At 41.8% G+C, this 17,736-nt stretch overlaps 1 protein-coding gene across 1 annotated transcript in view; it reads right to left on the bottom strand.

The window, feature by feature from the left end:
- Positions 1-17,736, bottom strand: part of LOC138473094 (heparan-alpha-glucosaminide N-acetyltransferase-like) — a 1,171,537-nt gene that overhangs the window by 718,922 nt on the left and 434,879 nt on the right. Inside the window, exon 6 of the mRNA XM_069611600.1 lies at positions 15,820-15,929. Coding sequence (XP_069467701.1) covers positions 15,820-15,929 — 110 coding nt within the window. The remainder of the gene's footprint in view (positions 1-15,819; positions 15,930-17,736) is intronic.

Genomic DNA, 17,736 nt, shown 5'->3' with positions numbered 1-17,736 from the left:
GAAGGGCGGATAAGCTACTCTCCTGGCAAAGATTAGTAAAGACCATTTGTGAAGGTAAGACACGTAAAATATGGTCTCTTTTAAGTGAGGCAAGCGGAACTCAAAAGGGAGTTCTAACTAATCCTATTGAGGCTGGGGTTTGGGAAAAATTCCTAGAAAACCGAAACTTGAAAGATGATAACGGTAGCCTGTTAGGTAGCCCCCCGACAATTGCCCCGATTATAGTTTCACTTGAAACTATTCTGAATAAAATTGGAGAGATAAAATTTTCTCGAGCGCCAGGTCCCAATGGCTTAGCCAATATTGTTATAAAAGCTCACCCAGAGTTCTGGGCAAGATTATTAGCTATATTATTTAAGAAAGTCTTAAACACTGGTAAAATCCCCCTCTCCTGGCAACAGGCGGTATTAATCCCTGTATATAAGAAGGGAAGTAGACTTGACCCCAGTAACTATAGGTTGCTTTCTATGCTTGATGCATCTGGGAAGATATTTGCTTCCTTACTCCTTCAAGAGCTGCAAATATGGGCTGAGAACTCTGGTGTTCTATCAAAATTCCAGAGTGGGTTTAGACAGGGCTACTCTACTTCCTATAATATCATGGTCATGGACATTCTTAGATCGAGAGCTCTTAAACCGGGGGCAACATTATTATATGCTTTATATATAGACTTTACAGCAGCTTTTGATTCGATTCCTAGAAACCGGCTATGGAAGAAATTGCAGGTAATGGGATGCCCGGAAGGACTAGTATACTATCTTAGACTCCTCCATCAAAATAATTTTGCTAGATTGAGACTTGATCAAGAGGGTCGCACGACTAAGAATGTATCCCAAAATAGGGGAGTAAAACAAGGCTGTGTCACCGCTCCCCTAATCTATAATTTATACGTCTATGATATACCGATGGCAATGACTGCAGCAAACAATTGCCCACCAAAAATAGGTAAATCTACCTGTCCCGTATTAGCATATGCAGACGATTTGGTTATCCTTGATTATACCATCAGTGGGATCCGCAGATCAGCGGTTGCATTGTGGGATTATGCAGAAGCCAATGGCCTTAGCATTAACCTAGGAAAAACTAAGCTTATGCGCTTCACTAAAAAGAAGATATCACGGGTACAATTAACTGTAGGCCTGGAAAATATTTCATATGTCCCCCACTATCGATATCTGGGGATTGATTTTGAAACCTTTGGAGACTATGCGCTATGCAAACAATCGCGCAACATCAGAGCAGCACAATTGAGTGCTCTATTCCATAAGTTCACGGCCCAGCAGGGTGGTTTCACCCTTTGGGGAACACGCCAACTATACCTACAAGCCTTTTCTCCTGCCATAATCTATGGGCTGGAAGCACTTCTTGACATAGAATTAAATTGGCTTCAGGTAATTGAAGGTAAATTTTGGCGTGCGGTTTTAGGCCTACCCCCATGTATACCGATGGCCATTATCAGACTGGAATTTGGTCTGATCTCACTAAAAGCAACTGTACTGAAGAAGCGGGCCATGATTTATTTAAGGATGACCCGTGATGCAGGGAATGGGCTCCTAACAGCTGTCTACCAAGAAATGGCCAGGGATAAATCATCTTGTGCTACAATACATCAGATGTCCAGATTTTATGCTGAAATAGGTTGGCAAATTCGAGAAGGACCCTATACAGAGGAAGCTTCTAGGGCCCTTAAGAAGCGTATCGAACTCTGGGACTGGTTGGAGAATTTTGAACATCTAAGGAACCGAAAAACCTATAAATTCGTCCAATATAGACTCTATGAATTCAAGAAACCTCAGAGCTATCTGAACATTTGTCCCTCTGTCAGGCTTAGACGATTTATTTTATTACTTAGATTAGAGCAATTACCAACGTTCACGAATACTGGGCGCAAAGATAAGATAGCCGCTGAACTGCGCACATGTCGATTATGTAAAAATAAAGACCAGCAGGAAATGGCAAAACACCTCCTAACTGACTGCCCTGAAATGAATATAACAATCTCCATTTTGCTAGGACCGTTTGCCCATGATATTAACTACATCAAAGAAGATCTATTCTGGCATCATTGTGTAAATTCTAACAGTATGCGATTACTGACAGCATTGTATACAATCTGGCTGAGTGTGGAAACAAGATTGGGTATAAAGTTGTAGCATAGCTAATAAGAGTTGCTATAGCTAAGTGGAGACTATTGTGAATTGAAGCAATGAGATTTAAGCTTATACAAAATCCTCTCTGCTTACTCCTAACTCCCTATACTTTATTAGAAATCTGATTTTAAGAGACTATTAATGTTGAGTGATAGGTTGATTGTGTATATTTCTATAAGAATGTTTTTTTATTCTTCTTCTTTTTCCCTCTTTTTGTTTATTCTCTAAATATTGACATATTTTTATTTGTATTTGTGTAAAGTTTAATAATTAGAACTGTAACACAATAAATATATTATTAGTTGTCATATGAAAGCCTTCTGAGTAAGGCCCATTTTAAAACATTGACATATGTTCATAATGCTCACAATGGCATAAAATAACGAATTGTACTTCATAATATACACACATATATAAATATATAGAGAACGCCCATCTATGAACCGGTAGGTCGACCCTCTTTCTTTCTGTCCTCACTTTTGCCAGATGAGGAGTTTCGTTTCCCAAGGGGAAACCGTATCACCATAACGTGTACTCTGCTCATATAGAGTTACACGTTACTCAGAGCGAGCATTGTGTCAAGTTTCAAGGGGCGGCAGCCTTCCATATATCTTTGAATTCATACTAAACTATGACGTCGCAATTGGAAAGGGAACATTTCCGAAGAGAGCAAGCAGCGTCACTTTTTTGCGAAAAACAAACTAATGTAGTAGACAAGGCACCATCAACACGACCACTGGAGACGGCAAGCAGTGATGAAATTAGACTTTTTAGAGGGATGGAGAAACTTCAAAAGCGTGAAATTAGCAAATGGTGGGAGGAACATTCCCTTTAGAATTATGTGGATGTTGGCCGCGTCCCAAGAGGTTTGCGCATCCCAACCACACCCACCTTTGAGGAACAGGACCCTCCAATGTTACAGGAGTGGGGAGAGGCTAGCAATACATGCTCTGTGACTTTTTTGAACATTCTTGTCAAATATGCCAGAACTGACAGACATAAGATTTTACAGAAAATCGGTGAAATCGAGAAAGAACTACAAGGCATTACAAGAACTGATGAAGGCAATACCCTGCACACCAATATGGAGAAAGGATATAACATTTCGAAGAAGATATTAAATTAAGAAAACAGAGGAAATTCCTGCGAGACAAAAAAGATTACAAACAAGGCAGGATTTTGACATTTGCTAGACGCTTCGACATTCTCAGGAAGAAACTTCCAAATGACCAACTGACGGCAACGAATGAAGCACCCGCAGAATTGTCCTCTTCTGATGTGGATAAAACTGAGAGTGAAAGTGAACAAGTTCCCAGGAAATTTAATTTTTTAGAGGAGATGAGGTTGCTGGGCATAGATCGAAGACATAACAGCAACAACAAAAAAACAAGAGGCAGAGGATGGGGCTTACCGACTGGACAAAGAGGAAGAAAAAAAAAAGGAGGGGGAGACGCAGCCTCAACATCGGAGGTAGACAAAACAGAGAGGCAAATGCGTTCCGGGACCAAAAAGTAATGGAAAGTTCTATGCAGATGCCTGACATGTCAGTAATTAACTTGTCCCAGTATCCCCTTAGTACTCAAGAAATGAAAGTACTCCAATTGGGCCTCTACTTCTGCCCGTCGTCATCCTACAACTATGAAGATACTCGTATCGATTTTGACAGATACATGAGGAAGATATGATTGAAAAAATTCTTTGCTACCAATCCTCCACCAGGAATTCCTGAAACACACACTCAAGGATCCACTAATATCTCCATTTCGGATATGCAGACAATACGGAACCTTGAACATTTACAGTCTGAAAATGATGACAATATTGATGTCCTGGAACATGACTGGCAAGAAATGAACATAGACATTGGTTGGCCAGGAAAAACTGAACTAAAGGCCAAATCCAGATTCAATCTGGCTTTTAACCCGGGTGGCCTGTAGAAGCCTTCCCGGACTTAGTGATTAGTGATCTCAAGAAAATAAGGCACAAACGTAGAAACTCTACTTATAATCTAACCTCAGCCCAATATAATACTATTCGACATTTGGCAGCACAGACTGATATTATTATAAAGTCTTCAGACAAAGGCACCAATATAGTTATTATGGACTGTGTAGATTACATTAAAGAGGCAGAAAGACATCTACGAGACAAAAACTGTTATGCCTTACTTACTGACAACCCCTCTGCAAATATGCATAAGAAACTTGGGAACCGACTACTAACATGGAAGGAGAAATACATCCTAGATGATGACATGTGCAAGTTCGTACATCCCAAATTCCCTGTTTTCCCTACTATCTATTTTTTTGTCCAAAGTGCATAAGAGGCTAAATAGACCAACAGGTAGACCAATAGTGACATTATGTAGGGCTCTGTTGGAAAACACTTCTAAATCCATTGACGAAACCCTTGTGCCCTTTGTGACTGCCTTAACCTCTTATCTGAGGGATACCAAAGATTTTTTAAATCGTGTATAGGGGATACCTTGGGAATCAACTTATCTGCTCACCACTTTAGATGTTGTTTCATTGTATACATCGATCAGACATGCAGATGGACTTAAAGCGTGTCAGCACTTTCTTTACACCAGGTCGATGAATTATCTACAACATGGACAAATGATTCTGGAAATGATTAACCTTTGCCTAACTAACAATTGTTTTTTGTTTAACAAAGAATATTTTATCCAAGTACAGGGTACTGCCATGGGCACAAAATTTGCCCCTCTTATGCTAACCTCACCATAGGCTGGTGGGAGAAGTTTGTGGTGTGGCATCCCAATAACAATAGCTATACGGCCAAAATTGTACTGTGGCTACGTTATATTGACAATCTTTTTATCATCTGGGATGGTACTAGCAGCGAGTGGTTGAACTTTGTTAACATTTTGAATTCCAATGAGCTAAATTTGAGCTTTACTGAAAATTATAGCCAGATTAAAATTGTATTTTTAGATGTCCAAATGACTGTATCAGAAGGTGAACTTGCCACTGAGCTATACGGAAAACCAACTAGCTCGAACATTCTTCTACATGCTAAAAGCAGTCATCCTACATCTCTAAAATTGAGCATTCCGTATGTGGAATTTGTCCGCATACGACGCAACTGCTCTAAAATTGAAACATTTGACTCAGAATGCGCCTTCATGGCGCAAAAGTTTAAACTCCGTGGCTACCATAAAAAAGTGTTGGAAAGAGCATACATAAAGGCCAGAAATTTGAAGCATTGCACCCTTTTGACAGATAACATCACCTTGCACGACATTAATGAAACCACCGATGTCAGGCTGATTCTGACTTTTGGTCAAGCAGCTCCAGATATAGGAGGAATCATGCATAAACACTGGCATGTCCTGAAATTGGATGAACACTTAGGCACAATGCTAGGTGAAAGGGCAAACATCACGTTTACGAGATCCATCTCATTAGGTGACATGCTAGTTCCTAACTTTCTGAGCCCAATATATAATATATCAGAAAATACATGGCTGAAAACTAGAACATCTGGGTTTCATAAGTGTCAGAAGTGCAAGGCTTGTCAACATGTTACTAACACAGCAGACTATCTACACCCTGTACTAAACAAGAACATTGATATCAAGACTCGCATAACTTGCGATACTGGTTTTGTGGTATATGTGCTGAGTTGCCCATGTAAGAAATGGTATGTAGGAAGCACGAAGGGCAAACTCTAATTACGAGTGCTTCAACATATCAGGTCGATAAAAAACGCTGACCCTACAGACCCTATGGCACTCCACTTTCAGATGAAACACGGTGGAAAATTAGATGGTTTTTCATTTTTTGGCCTACAAGCAGTTCTGAAATCTCCTAGAGGCAGTGATCGTGAGTTTCTACTTTGACAACTATAAACAAAGACCATATTGGACTTTGAAACTAAAAAGCCACAAGGCCACAATTTAGATAAAGAACTGTATACCTTTCTAGGCACCAGATAACATTAATATACTAGTAGGTATGCCACGGATACATCACTGCCGGTGTCTCCCAAATATGGGTAACACTATGATTTCTATTGCCTTGTTTTTCTAGATATCGATGCACTAGTTGCGTTGGTTATAGTTTGTATAGATGCATCAAGTGAACCATTTATTTTTATGGATTTAATGTATTTATATTGTATAAAACTTTTTAACAATATGGCTTTATTGCTTGATAACACAGGAATTGGTTTTACGGGCACCAAGATTATATGGTCCTTTTCAATGTACGGTTGCACTAACATCGCGTTCTGGCCATTTTCTAACATTTTTTGACTGGCTAGAGAACTGATTTTATGCATTTTTTGATGTTGTTATGACTTTTAGATTATGGCTTTTAATGTACGTGGAATTAAAGGTAGGGCTGTAATAGTCTTAGGGCCTTATTACATGGTAGGTGGTAAGGGTTTACCGGTACTGGTAAAGGCACCGGTACCGGTAAACCCTTACCGCCTTACTACGAGGTCCCTTTGCGGGACCCGACCTTAACGGCTGGTGTAGACCAGCCGTTAAAGTTGGGACCCGCAAAGGGACCTTGGTGCTAATTACGGTATTGCAATTTGCGGTACCGTAATTAGCCCCTTCCCCATTCCCATTGAGCCCTATGGGGCAAAAATGGGAATGGGGAAGGGCCATGGAGAAAGGGGGAATTACCGCCCCGCCAACCTTGGAATAGGGTGGTAATTCCCCTTTTCTCCATGGTGGTACCAGTATGGTACCGGCGGCAACCATGGTGCTAATAGCAGCATGGTTTACCGCCTACCGTGTAATGAGGCCCTTAGCATGTAGTTGGCACTAAACACCTTATTGGAATATACTTGTATGCACTTTGCACTTTATCAGTATTACAATTAGGGCACTATGCACTTTATGTGGTCTATATATTTGCCTATTTGCAGAAGCATATTTGCACACGTCTCTGACTATTATAAGGACTGTTCCTTTTTCAAGCCCCTCACTCCACAGGCCGAGTCAACTAAATGCATATTTGTGATTGTGACAGCTTGCATCAGGACTTAATGTAAAAATCTGTACTATTGTTTAGGGGTCCCCCTCCCCGCTTTTTTCTTTTATTGTCATATAGCCACTGTATGAGTCGTATTAGACAATAAAGTGATAATATGTAAAAATACTTGGCAATATTCGAAGTAATACATACTATGAAAGCAACTAACAGATTTTTTGGTACGGACAAGCAATTCAAAGCATTTTCATTGTAAATGCAAGTTCCTGTATGCTTAGCTGTTTGTATTGCATGTTTTAAAATGGCTGATTTGGAAATGGAAAAAGAACACCTAACTAAAATGAATGACACTCTATATGTACCATAGAGTTGCACGTATATTTAAATGCCCATCATTTGTGTCCCTGCTGAACCACGTGATCAAGCGGTCAGAGTACCGCGAAACGCATCATCCTGTTTTCTGTTTTTTCCTTCCAGCACTATGCTTAATAAATTTAAAGTGCTAAGTGGATTCTGGAGTGCCGCCCGTTTTTGAATGAGCTTAAGAAGATGTCTTTCTTTGGCTGCTCTGGGAGTGCAGTCCGCCACGGCTACATGTACTTGTTACATGCGGCTTTTGTTTTCAAAATATATATATATATATATATATATATATATATATATATATATATATATATATATATGTTTGTTTGAATCTAAACTGCGTTGACTAAGCACAGTACTCCCACCCAAGAGGATACATTCACCTTCCTACTTAATGGGATGCATAGAAATGTAAACACATTGAGCGACCCTCTCCGTAGAGCCAACTTCTGGTAAATCCAAGTGAGTCTTCTACAATGTCAGTAGCTTCATGATATCAAGATAGATTTTTACAAATATATAACATTCACAGTGACATGTTATATCATTATGTTGTTACGGAATAGGCAGTACATTCTTGCCTAAATGGCCAAGAGAGACAGGGATATAGTAAATATTCCCAGAGCATAGGAACAACCGTACCTGATTCACTAGCAAGACGTATAGGTAAGATCATTACTAATCTATTATTATAAGTAGTTGGTATCTATCAGCACTGCCTAACTACAGGCGTGGTGGTTTGTGTGTTTATTTATTGCAGAGTAGCGGTTTGGAGAAGCATCACATCACATTAAGTAATAACAGTGATCTGTGGATAGCATTAAAAGTGAATGGTGACCATAGACAACAATTCCAGGTACACCCTCAATAGAGATATGTAACTGTGTATACATCTATATGAATGAGAGGGTTCAAGTATGTTTTAGAAACTTAAGATACGTTTCTTTATTTTTGTCTAGGAAATATGCAGGGTGCCTTTGTGGACACTAAGAAATAATAATTTGTTCTAAGTTCATATTCTACATGTAAAATTATTATTACAGCCCCTGATGAATGTCTGGCACCTTGTGGGCCATTAGGACAGAAACATGTGCATGTAGGGCTTGAAAGAAATGTACAGAGCTGACTTAGATCAGTAGGATTACCTTTGCATTTTTATTGTTTTGGATTATGAATTTTGAATTTATAATAAGAACTGTGTGATTTTATGTATATATATTTGTGTAAGTCATGTGTTGATGATGGTGTTTTCAATCCTCTTAAGTGTTTTAATGATGAACCTATTAATACAATTTTTAAATGTTTGAATATATATTAATCTTAGGTTAGGTCCACTCTTTCAGGACTTTGTAACTGTATATGTTTTCCTGGCAAATTAATTTTAAAACCAACCTTCCCTCATGATAATAATACTATGTTTAAATCTAAAGTACACGTACACAACTTTAGAACTGTCAATGTTGATTCACATGACACATTAGTGCAAACATTTTCACCTGAGGAAGGTACAAGTAACACACTTCTTATACTACCCAACATGCCAGGTAATGTTACATCTACTCATCATGTCCTGGGTTGAATTAAGTACACGTTTTTGATTATTTACCAACTTCTCTCAAATGCCGGCTGCGATAAAATGGAAAAGGGACTTAATCCTTCTTCCGATGGTGGCCGGCCATCTTTTTTTTTCTTATCAGGAGATTGGCATTGCGGAATAAGCACAGTCAATCTCTGTGATGCGATGCAAATAGCAATCACGGCCCAACAGGGGGGCCTACAGGCAGGTAATGAAAAGCAGCCCGAGCCTAGGCAGGTCCGTGCAAATTGCCACATAAACATATTGATCATGCTGCTCAATTTAAAAGGAATTGTGTTTCGAATTCCCATCATCAGATTCTGATGATGCTTTCACTTTGCTTGCAGACACAAACTTTATTCACTCCTTTTGTAACCCTATCTATACGTTTCCCTAATTGCATAAATTCATGAAGGTTAGATAGTTTGTCAATGTGTGTGGTCTGTAAAACCTCTTTCTTTGCTTTCGCAGGTTTCCTTGTTAGATCTTCTTTCTTCTAAGTAAATCGCACTGCTCTGCACTGCTATGGCACAGATTTTCTGCCACAAGCACTACTTTAACATTTTTGCTTCCTCAGTAAGCAGTATTTCTTCTTGTAAGAGATTGAAAATTCGATCAAAACCATCATTGCTGAGGTCACCTGCATGTCTATTGCTCACATCGTCCACGTTAACTCTCTGAGAGTCTGCAGCAATGTCCTCCCACACACAGGAACATCGCTGTCCACAGTGTTCAGAATGTCCCGAGAGGAAACACGCTTGCCCATGCTGTCCTTGGCCTGCAACCTCAAAACATCAGCTCTGGGTATTGGTATAGATATCCTCTGTTCCTAGGATGACCGTTTTTTTCCCAGTAGTGGCCCAGTATTTTGCCCTTGGTGCTGGCATCCCGAGACTTTTTAAAGTTTTGTAACCCCGACAGGCACGTCCTGCTTTTACTTGTCATTTTACTTTCCTTTTAAATGCACGTTAGTGTTCTGGTGAGTGACTCCGCACCTCTTTTTCAAAGCTCTTGGTTCCTTGTAGTACCGCGTACCACGGTCAGGAAGTTGCCTGTCTTCCCTGTTGTGTTATTGCAGACACATTGTACGGTCTGCTTTCTATGTCCTTCCTGAGTGGGCAGGGCCTAAATTTTAACCCATGTGCCGAATTCGTGCCAAAGTCCAGCCTGTCTGTGCTCGTCCGTGCGCAGACCGCGCATGTTCTGCATTTTATGTATGGCTTATCCCTTGGCATTTAGTCATTTGGAGCGTAGTGCTCTGTTATCTTTAGCCCCTCCTAACACCCGATGGCCAGTGGGCTTTAATAAACAACCTAAAGCTGCCAAAGCTACTTTGGTAGCAGGTCTTCAGTGTGGGTTGCTCAATACTCGGTCGCTAGTGGCTCACGCCATGGAGTGTCATGATTTGCTGTTGAGCGCCCAGCCTGATCTTCTGTTTTTGATGGAGATCTGGCTGTGTGCATTCCTAACGCTTTGAAACATGCTCTTGTGATTCTCTCTACTCAGGAATCCTTCTTTAGATCACGCAGTGCTTGCCAATTATCGTCCAAGTTCTCTCCTTCCTTTCCATATGAAGGTGTTGGAGGCCCTTGTCCCCCCTCTGCTCTCTTCCTTCTTGGAATCCTCTGTTTTTTTTTTACTCCTTTCAGTTGGGTTTTCGGCCTGGGAGGGGCACAGAGTCAGTCCTAAACTTTGTGCTGGATGACCTGGCCCGCCTGGTGGATCAGGGTGGTGTTGAACCAGTATTATTGTTAGATCTATCTGCTGTGTTCGACACGGTCGATCACCCCACCTTGATCTCCTGGCTTTCTGCAGCTGGTTTGTCTGGCCAAGTTTTGCCATGGTTCTCTGCCTTCCTGGCCGATCATTCCCAGTTGGTTTCTCTCCCTCTTTTCCGCTCTAAACCGGTGCTGCTGTCATGTGGGGTCCCGCAGCGTTCCTCGCTGTCACCTTTACTGTTTAATATTTACATTAGGCCACTTCTCCACCTTATTCTATCCCATGGTTTTCAGGCACTACTCCTATGCCGATGACACGCAGACCTTGGTCAGTTTGGATCTTACTCGATCAGATACTGAGGCACAGCTTAGGAGTTGCCTTGAAAACCCGGCTCTCGGATGGCAGCGAATTGATTAAAATTAAACGGAAATAAAACAGAGGTCCTGATTGTCTGAACCTTCAGTCCTCTTTCCTTCTGGATGGCTGATTTTTGGCCAATCTCTCTTGGCCCGTTCCCTCTGCCGTCGTCACTGGTAAAGAAGTTTGGAGTAAAAATAACCTCGTCTCTCTCTATGATTGAGCAGGTTGCAGCTGTCTTATGTTAAATTGAAAATCTTGCGTAAAATCCTTCCCTTCATCCTGGCTAATTACAAGCACTCGTTGTTGCAACTCTTGTTCTTAGCGCAGTTGACTACTGTAATTCGCTTTACTTTGGTCAACCACGTTATCCTATAAATCGTCTGCAGATTATCCAAAATGCTGCTGCCAGGTCCATCCTTCACCCCCAGTTCGGAGGGCATATGTCTCCTCTGCTTAAACAGCTCCATTGGCTGCCTATTGAGAAGTGGATTCTTTTTAAATCTGTGTGCATTGTTCACCACTCCTTCTACAAATCTGGGGTGGAATATCTTCAAGCAAAGTTTCCTCAGTATGTTCCCGCTCGGTCCCTTCACTCTCAGTCGGCCCTATTGGTTCCAGTTCCTCGGGTCAGACTATCCCACAGGATGGAAGGGAACGTGGCAGTGGTGGAAAAGTGAAGGTCCGCCCAGGGGTGGGTGTACATTCTGAATGCAGCTGATTACGTGTGGTGACAGTGAGATAAGCGGTGCTGGTGAGGGAGTGCAATGAGTAATTGGAGGGAGACAGACATAGGGGCAGGATTCTGAGGTGCTAGTACCAGCGTCTTTGCTGAACAGGGTGGTTGACGCAGAACTTTGTGTGGGTGGCTTTATGTATTTCCAAGAATGGGGAGGAAGGTGGAGGAGGCACAGGCTGGGTGGGTACTGGGGGGGGGGCAACTATGTGCAACATAGGGGCGGGAGGGCATTCTGAAAAAAAGTGTTGCAATGACAGATTTGGCAAATAGGTGCCTGCAGGGAGAAAGAGGCAGGGTATAGATATTTCCAATGGCTATGGTGATGGCTGCTACTAAGAGTACCGCTCACATTCTGACACAAACATACAGGGTCCTGACAGCATGGGGGGGAGACAAACCTGGACATAGGGGCAAGAAATAAATTGGATTTCGGAAATACTCGTGACTGTGCAGTGTGCACCTTATATGGGGCAATTAATAAAATGCCAGAGGAAAGGGTAGTATCAGGAGAACTACATGAATGCATGTCAGAGACTGTCAAAATACAACAGGACATTTTCAGGGCTTGTGCACCAGATCAGGACATTGACAGGCCCACATATAAAGACGGTGGTCAGTGGCAGAATGACTCAATAGTGTTTGGGGGGAAAGAGCCCAGTTTGTGAATTACAATCAGTGGTGTTGGTTCTGGGAAGAAAGCGGATAACTCCATCTGAGCAAGAGTGGCCCATGACACCTGATAATGACCTACAGCCACAGACAATGGCATCCATAGAAGATAAGGAGTGGCATGTGACGGGGGGCCCACAGCTTAAAGTGATGAAGAACATCCTATAGAAGAGCAAGAAGGAAGGTCAAAGCAAATGTGAGCGGCCCCCGGTGGACCGGCAAGGGGAGGGTGAACAAATTATGCCATATATCAATGCAGAGAAAGAGCAAGACAATGGGTATTGGTGCCTGACATAGATGGCCTGGTGGCACACAGCCAACGAGGGTTGACAGGAGCATGAGGACATTTGTGTGACTTGTTGGAAGAAAAAACAGAATAAGGGGCCAAAGAAGGAGCAGTTCAAACAGATGTAAGTGAAAGGCACACAGTGCAACGACTGACTGTCATGTGTTCTTCATGGCCTACAATTGAGAGAGTGGTCATCAACCAGCTATTCACCATAAAAGATGCTATTTGGGAGAAATATATCAAGCACTGACAAGTTGTTGCTGATACTGATTGTGGGTGTGCCTAAGGACTGGGAGGTACTAGAGGTTGACTACATACTGGAAACTAAGACACAAATTGACTTGGACAGTGCACATGGACATATCACACAAATGAAGGAGGTGCTGCTGGATTTTAGAGTGACAGGGATTATCAGAGAGAGAAAGGGAGGGACATGCAGTTATGACTGTTTTGCTGCTTTAAATGCACCCTAGATAATGGGTGCTGGTGATAATGGGGAGACTTTATGCAGTGCAATGTAAGAATGAATGGCTTTAGAGAAGTTAGGACATAAATTAGTTGTCTTGTTTTGATAATGTTTATTATTTTTTAATTCCTTATTGAGTATGCATGTATCAGAATAGTTGTATTGCATTGTGCTTTGTGTAGAAGTAGTGCAAGGAGCTGGACAGCAATTATAGTGGATCATAGACAAATAAATAGAAGAAAAAAAGAATGGGCGTCTTACCAACTTTGACACTGTATTTCTTTTTGGTTCTTGAGGCACATCGGATGCAAAGAGACTGGCCTACAGACTGGCCTACTGCTGAAACACCCATGCCAAGCGAGGTTGCAGAGCAGAGCTGAGCTGTGGAATGCATGAGGCCTCAGGCTGCCGAGGCCAGTTCAGGCCCCTCCTCTTCATTACACAGCTGATGACATTGCTGGCCTAAATCCCAAGGCCAGGGGCTGCTACGCACATATGACGGTGAAAGCATTTCACAACTGCAGGTTATACTCCTTCCCCCCTGTTCTCCAAATGGACCTTTTGTTGTTATACATGCCTATACTACTATTTTATGTGTCGAGAATAGATTTAACCACTCCATTTGCATTTAAGGCCTGGGGGCAGACCAGTAAGCACCCCTCCCAGGCACTTGTGTGTTTTGCATTACAGCCCATTTCTTCCTACTTCTGGTCTCCTGTGTATTATTTGTTTTGAGTGCCTAGAGTGCCTGAAGTGCCTGAGGTGTTGGGGCACACCGGTATTGTGAGGAGCTGGACGAGCCTGTAACAGACCCCAAACAAAAATATCAATAACCAATGTCACTTTCAGCAATTGCGGTATACAAAGTAAGGACACCAAAATGGGTGCACTGATGTTCAATGCGTTGACAATGCTGTTATTCCCTAAACTACTTGACTCGGCCAATAGACGCCTGACTGCTAAAGTCTTAGGAAAAAGATACATCCCTGTTTATGGACACAGTTTCTTGTGTTCATTTAGACAGACAGATTTCTAGCAGTGCACCCATATACCAGTAGAAATCTGACACATACAAAATCAGGCCCTCAGTGGTGTTGTTGGGGACTGCCTGTGTCTATTAAGTACTTACAAATTGAAGCTGAAACAATGGGCTTTTCCAACCACCTGTCTGGAACCATTTTCAGACGTAAGGTTTTTGGCTTTGGGGAAACATTGTAAACATATTTGTGCTAACACAAATGGGTCAGTGCATGGCTCCGCCACACCGTTCCTAAATGAGTGAATAGTGAATTGTGTGCTTCCATGTGAACTAGAGTTTTATGACACCTATAAATGCGAGCTGCACTTGAGCTTGAAATTAGTTTCCCACTTCCAGGTGTTCTTTGGTGTGATGTTACATTTTGAGCAAGACATAACGTCAAAGGTTTACACCAGACCACAGAGACAAACCGAGGGACAAAATGAAATCGAGAAAGATTGAGTGACAGATAGAGAGAGAGAAAGTGAGCATACATGCCAACATGCCCCCATTCCATTCAGAAGATGTCTGAAAAACCAGTCCTGGTTTTAACTTTGCATTCTGGGACTTTTAGTCCTGGGCTTATAAAGGGGAAATCCATGACCAAGCCCCAGAATGCAAAGTTAAAACCAGGGCTGGACTAGCATCTCCAGAATGCAATGGGTCATGTTCGCATGTGTGTATGCAGTGCTGGATTTAGGAATTGTGGGGCCAAGTGAATCAAATTAATTGTGGGGCCCCTTAATTTGCATATGATATCACAGGAAGTGACATCGCAGGAAGTAACATCATTCCAACCTGAACTCGGAAGGATGAAACTTGAGGGCATTGGAACCCGTGGCCAACAGTTTAAACATAGATCTCATCAGTAGGTACATTAACCTAATGGCTTTCATTGCTGCATGCATATTCATTTATGGAACACTGAGTATAAAGCTACTTTCTAGTCATCTTCATGTCCCTTTACACCAAAACACACACATATACACTTGCTTTTCTATGGTAGACTATGTGCTATACGAGATACAATAACATAACATAGCAGGGTGTAGCAAAATGTTTCAGTCATTCCCTGTTGGGCAGTATTCTGGATGGGCCAAGCCAATTTGGTGACTTGCAGCACAATGAGAACAAAGATATTGATGGCTCTGGAAACAGATCAACACAGAAACGTGCTGCCAGTGGCCCAGTGCCACCCTGGAGCACCTTGTGTTGCAGAGATGATGAGAGCAGGCCAGGGAGACCCAGCACAAACGCTAGTTCTACAATTCTCACTCAAAGTAATCACAGTAAGGAAACATATATAGTTATTCCTAACACCAATTCATAAGAACGCAGAAGGAAGAAGAAGTGGTGCCCATCTGCATTTTCAAGTATAAGGGAATTGCAATGGACTTTGGAAAGAAGTCAAAAAAGAGAAGGGAGGTGCTTTTAAAAATAATAAGGATGAACATGGGTACCAGGGTACCACTTAAAACACGGAGTACCACCAATGGGACGAGCACCCACCTCGCAGGCCTGGACGTCCTTGCCAAAACAGGTTTGCATCAGGCCTATGGTGAAGTAGGTGAAGGCAAGGCGCTGCAGGACTCCAGGTATCCTCGCCCAGCTCCAGGATACTGTGGGGAGAAACATAAGACAAATTCAGGTCAATCAAAAACAGAGACCACTCTAGCTATACAACCTTTTTTTTAACAGCCAATTTCCTGACTGCCCCTGCCTTTATTGTATATTGTATATTGCACAGCTGTTTATTTCTGACTGCTTTAACATCTCGATAAGAACATTTTGAAATCCTTACAGAGAACAATTCTCAAGAAACTAAGACTAGTCATTGTAGCCTGCTCTGATCCTTTTGTAAATAGATTTCAGCTTGTGTGTTCATAGAAGGTTTGCTTGTACACTTCACCGAGTGGTGCAAGGTGGTTCTAGGTTAAAGTATCAAAATCAAAAGGCTCCAATGCCTTTTTTTCGACAGTCAAAGGGTCGAAAAAAAGGTTTGAATTGTTTTTTTTATGGGCCCCCCAAAACCCCTGTTTTCTTTATTATAAAAACTTTTTTTACCAAACCAAACTATAAAAAATATAAATAAATGAATAAATAAAAATTCGAACCTTTTTTTTCGACCCTTTGACTTTCGAATTAAAGGTCATTCGATCCTTTATTTTCGAAACTTTAACTGGACACCGTGCAAGGTCAATATGTTTGATTCCCACAACTGGACAAGCAGACTCATAACACTTTGTAAAAGGGCCTTTTCCTTTGCGGCTCGAGAAATCGACTAAGCCCTCTTACCCTGCACCCCAGTTACCCTGGCTAGGCCTGGACAAACGTCTCTAAAACAGACCTGATATAGCGGATGACTATTTTAGTGAGGATATGTCACCACGGCAATCACAGGACAGGTTTCTGAAACTGATGAATACGAGACAAACTTGCTGCAACCTTCTGAGTCTTGCGCAATGGTTCGTTGTCCAATCAGGAGTGGTAGATCTTGTGATGAAAAATGTGTTAAGTGCCGGCAACACAATAACTCACAACTACTGAAATAAAGCACTCAATCCTCTGTTCCAAGCAACAAATAGGCATGCATATGACAGGCATGCATGTTATATCCTTTTTCCATGTATGCATGTGTGAAGGAGGTCACTGATAGAATGTTGAGCGGTTGGAATGTGCATCTGCAACAGCTGGTTCCACTCCAGGCAGTTGGAAAATGTAAGCCTGGGTGGCGGGTGCCAGTTGGTCCCCTCTGGGGCTCTGCACCCCATTCCTGAGCTCCTACCTTCTTACACCTTAATAAAAAAGAACTTGTACCACCAACCTACATAATGTCTGGAAGTTTCATTGTTGCAACAGTTTGTCTCAGGAGGATAGCTCAGGGGTAACACGCTCGCCTTGGAAGCCAGAGGTTGCGGAGCAACACAGGTTTGATCCCCGGGTCCGCACTTAGAGACCTCTGGGTATTAAGTGTGTTATTAAAAAAAAACAATATAAAAAAACCAAATAGTAAACAGCCTACCAGGTAGCTGTCAGAAATCAGAGGCCACAAATCTCCAGAAGGAAGTTTGCCCCCCTATATAAGGCCCAGCTCACTTTCTGTTCTTTTGTGGGTTTTATTAGGCTCTGAGGCAACATATTGCACAAGGCATCCTCATACTTGTTGAGTGGTTGGAAGATTTTGAAGTGTTTGGGAAGTCTTTTGAGGATTTTGGAGGTGTGTTATAGGTTTGATATTGGTCCTTTTGCCTAGTTTGCAGCTGTTTAGTGTGTTTTTGAGGCATTTTTATTCCCCTTTATGTTTGTTTGTTTGTTTGTTTGTTTGTTTGTTTATTTGTTTTATTTGTAATGCGCGCCAGACCCAAGGGTAACTGGGCGCAGTGAGGAGAATATGCAAAGCTTACAATGTTACATAGAATTACAGTG

This window comes from Ambystoma mexicanum, chromosome 8 (genome assembly GCF_040938575.1).
Source record: "Ambystoma mexicanum isolate Mex_15411 chromosome 8, UKY_AmexF1_1, whole genome shotgun sequence".
NCBI lineage: Eukaryota > Metazoa > Chordata > Amphibia > Caudata > Ambystomatidae > Ambystoma > Ambystoma mexicanum.
This window is presented reverse-complemented; position numbering and strand designations above follow the sequence as displayed.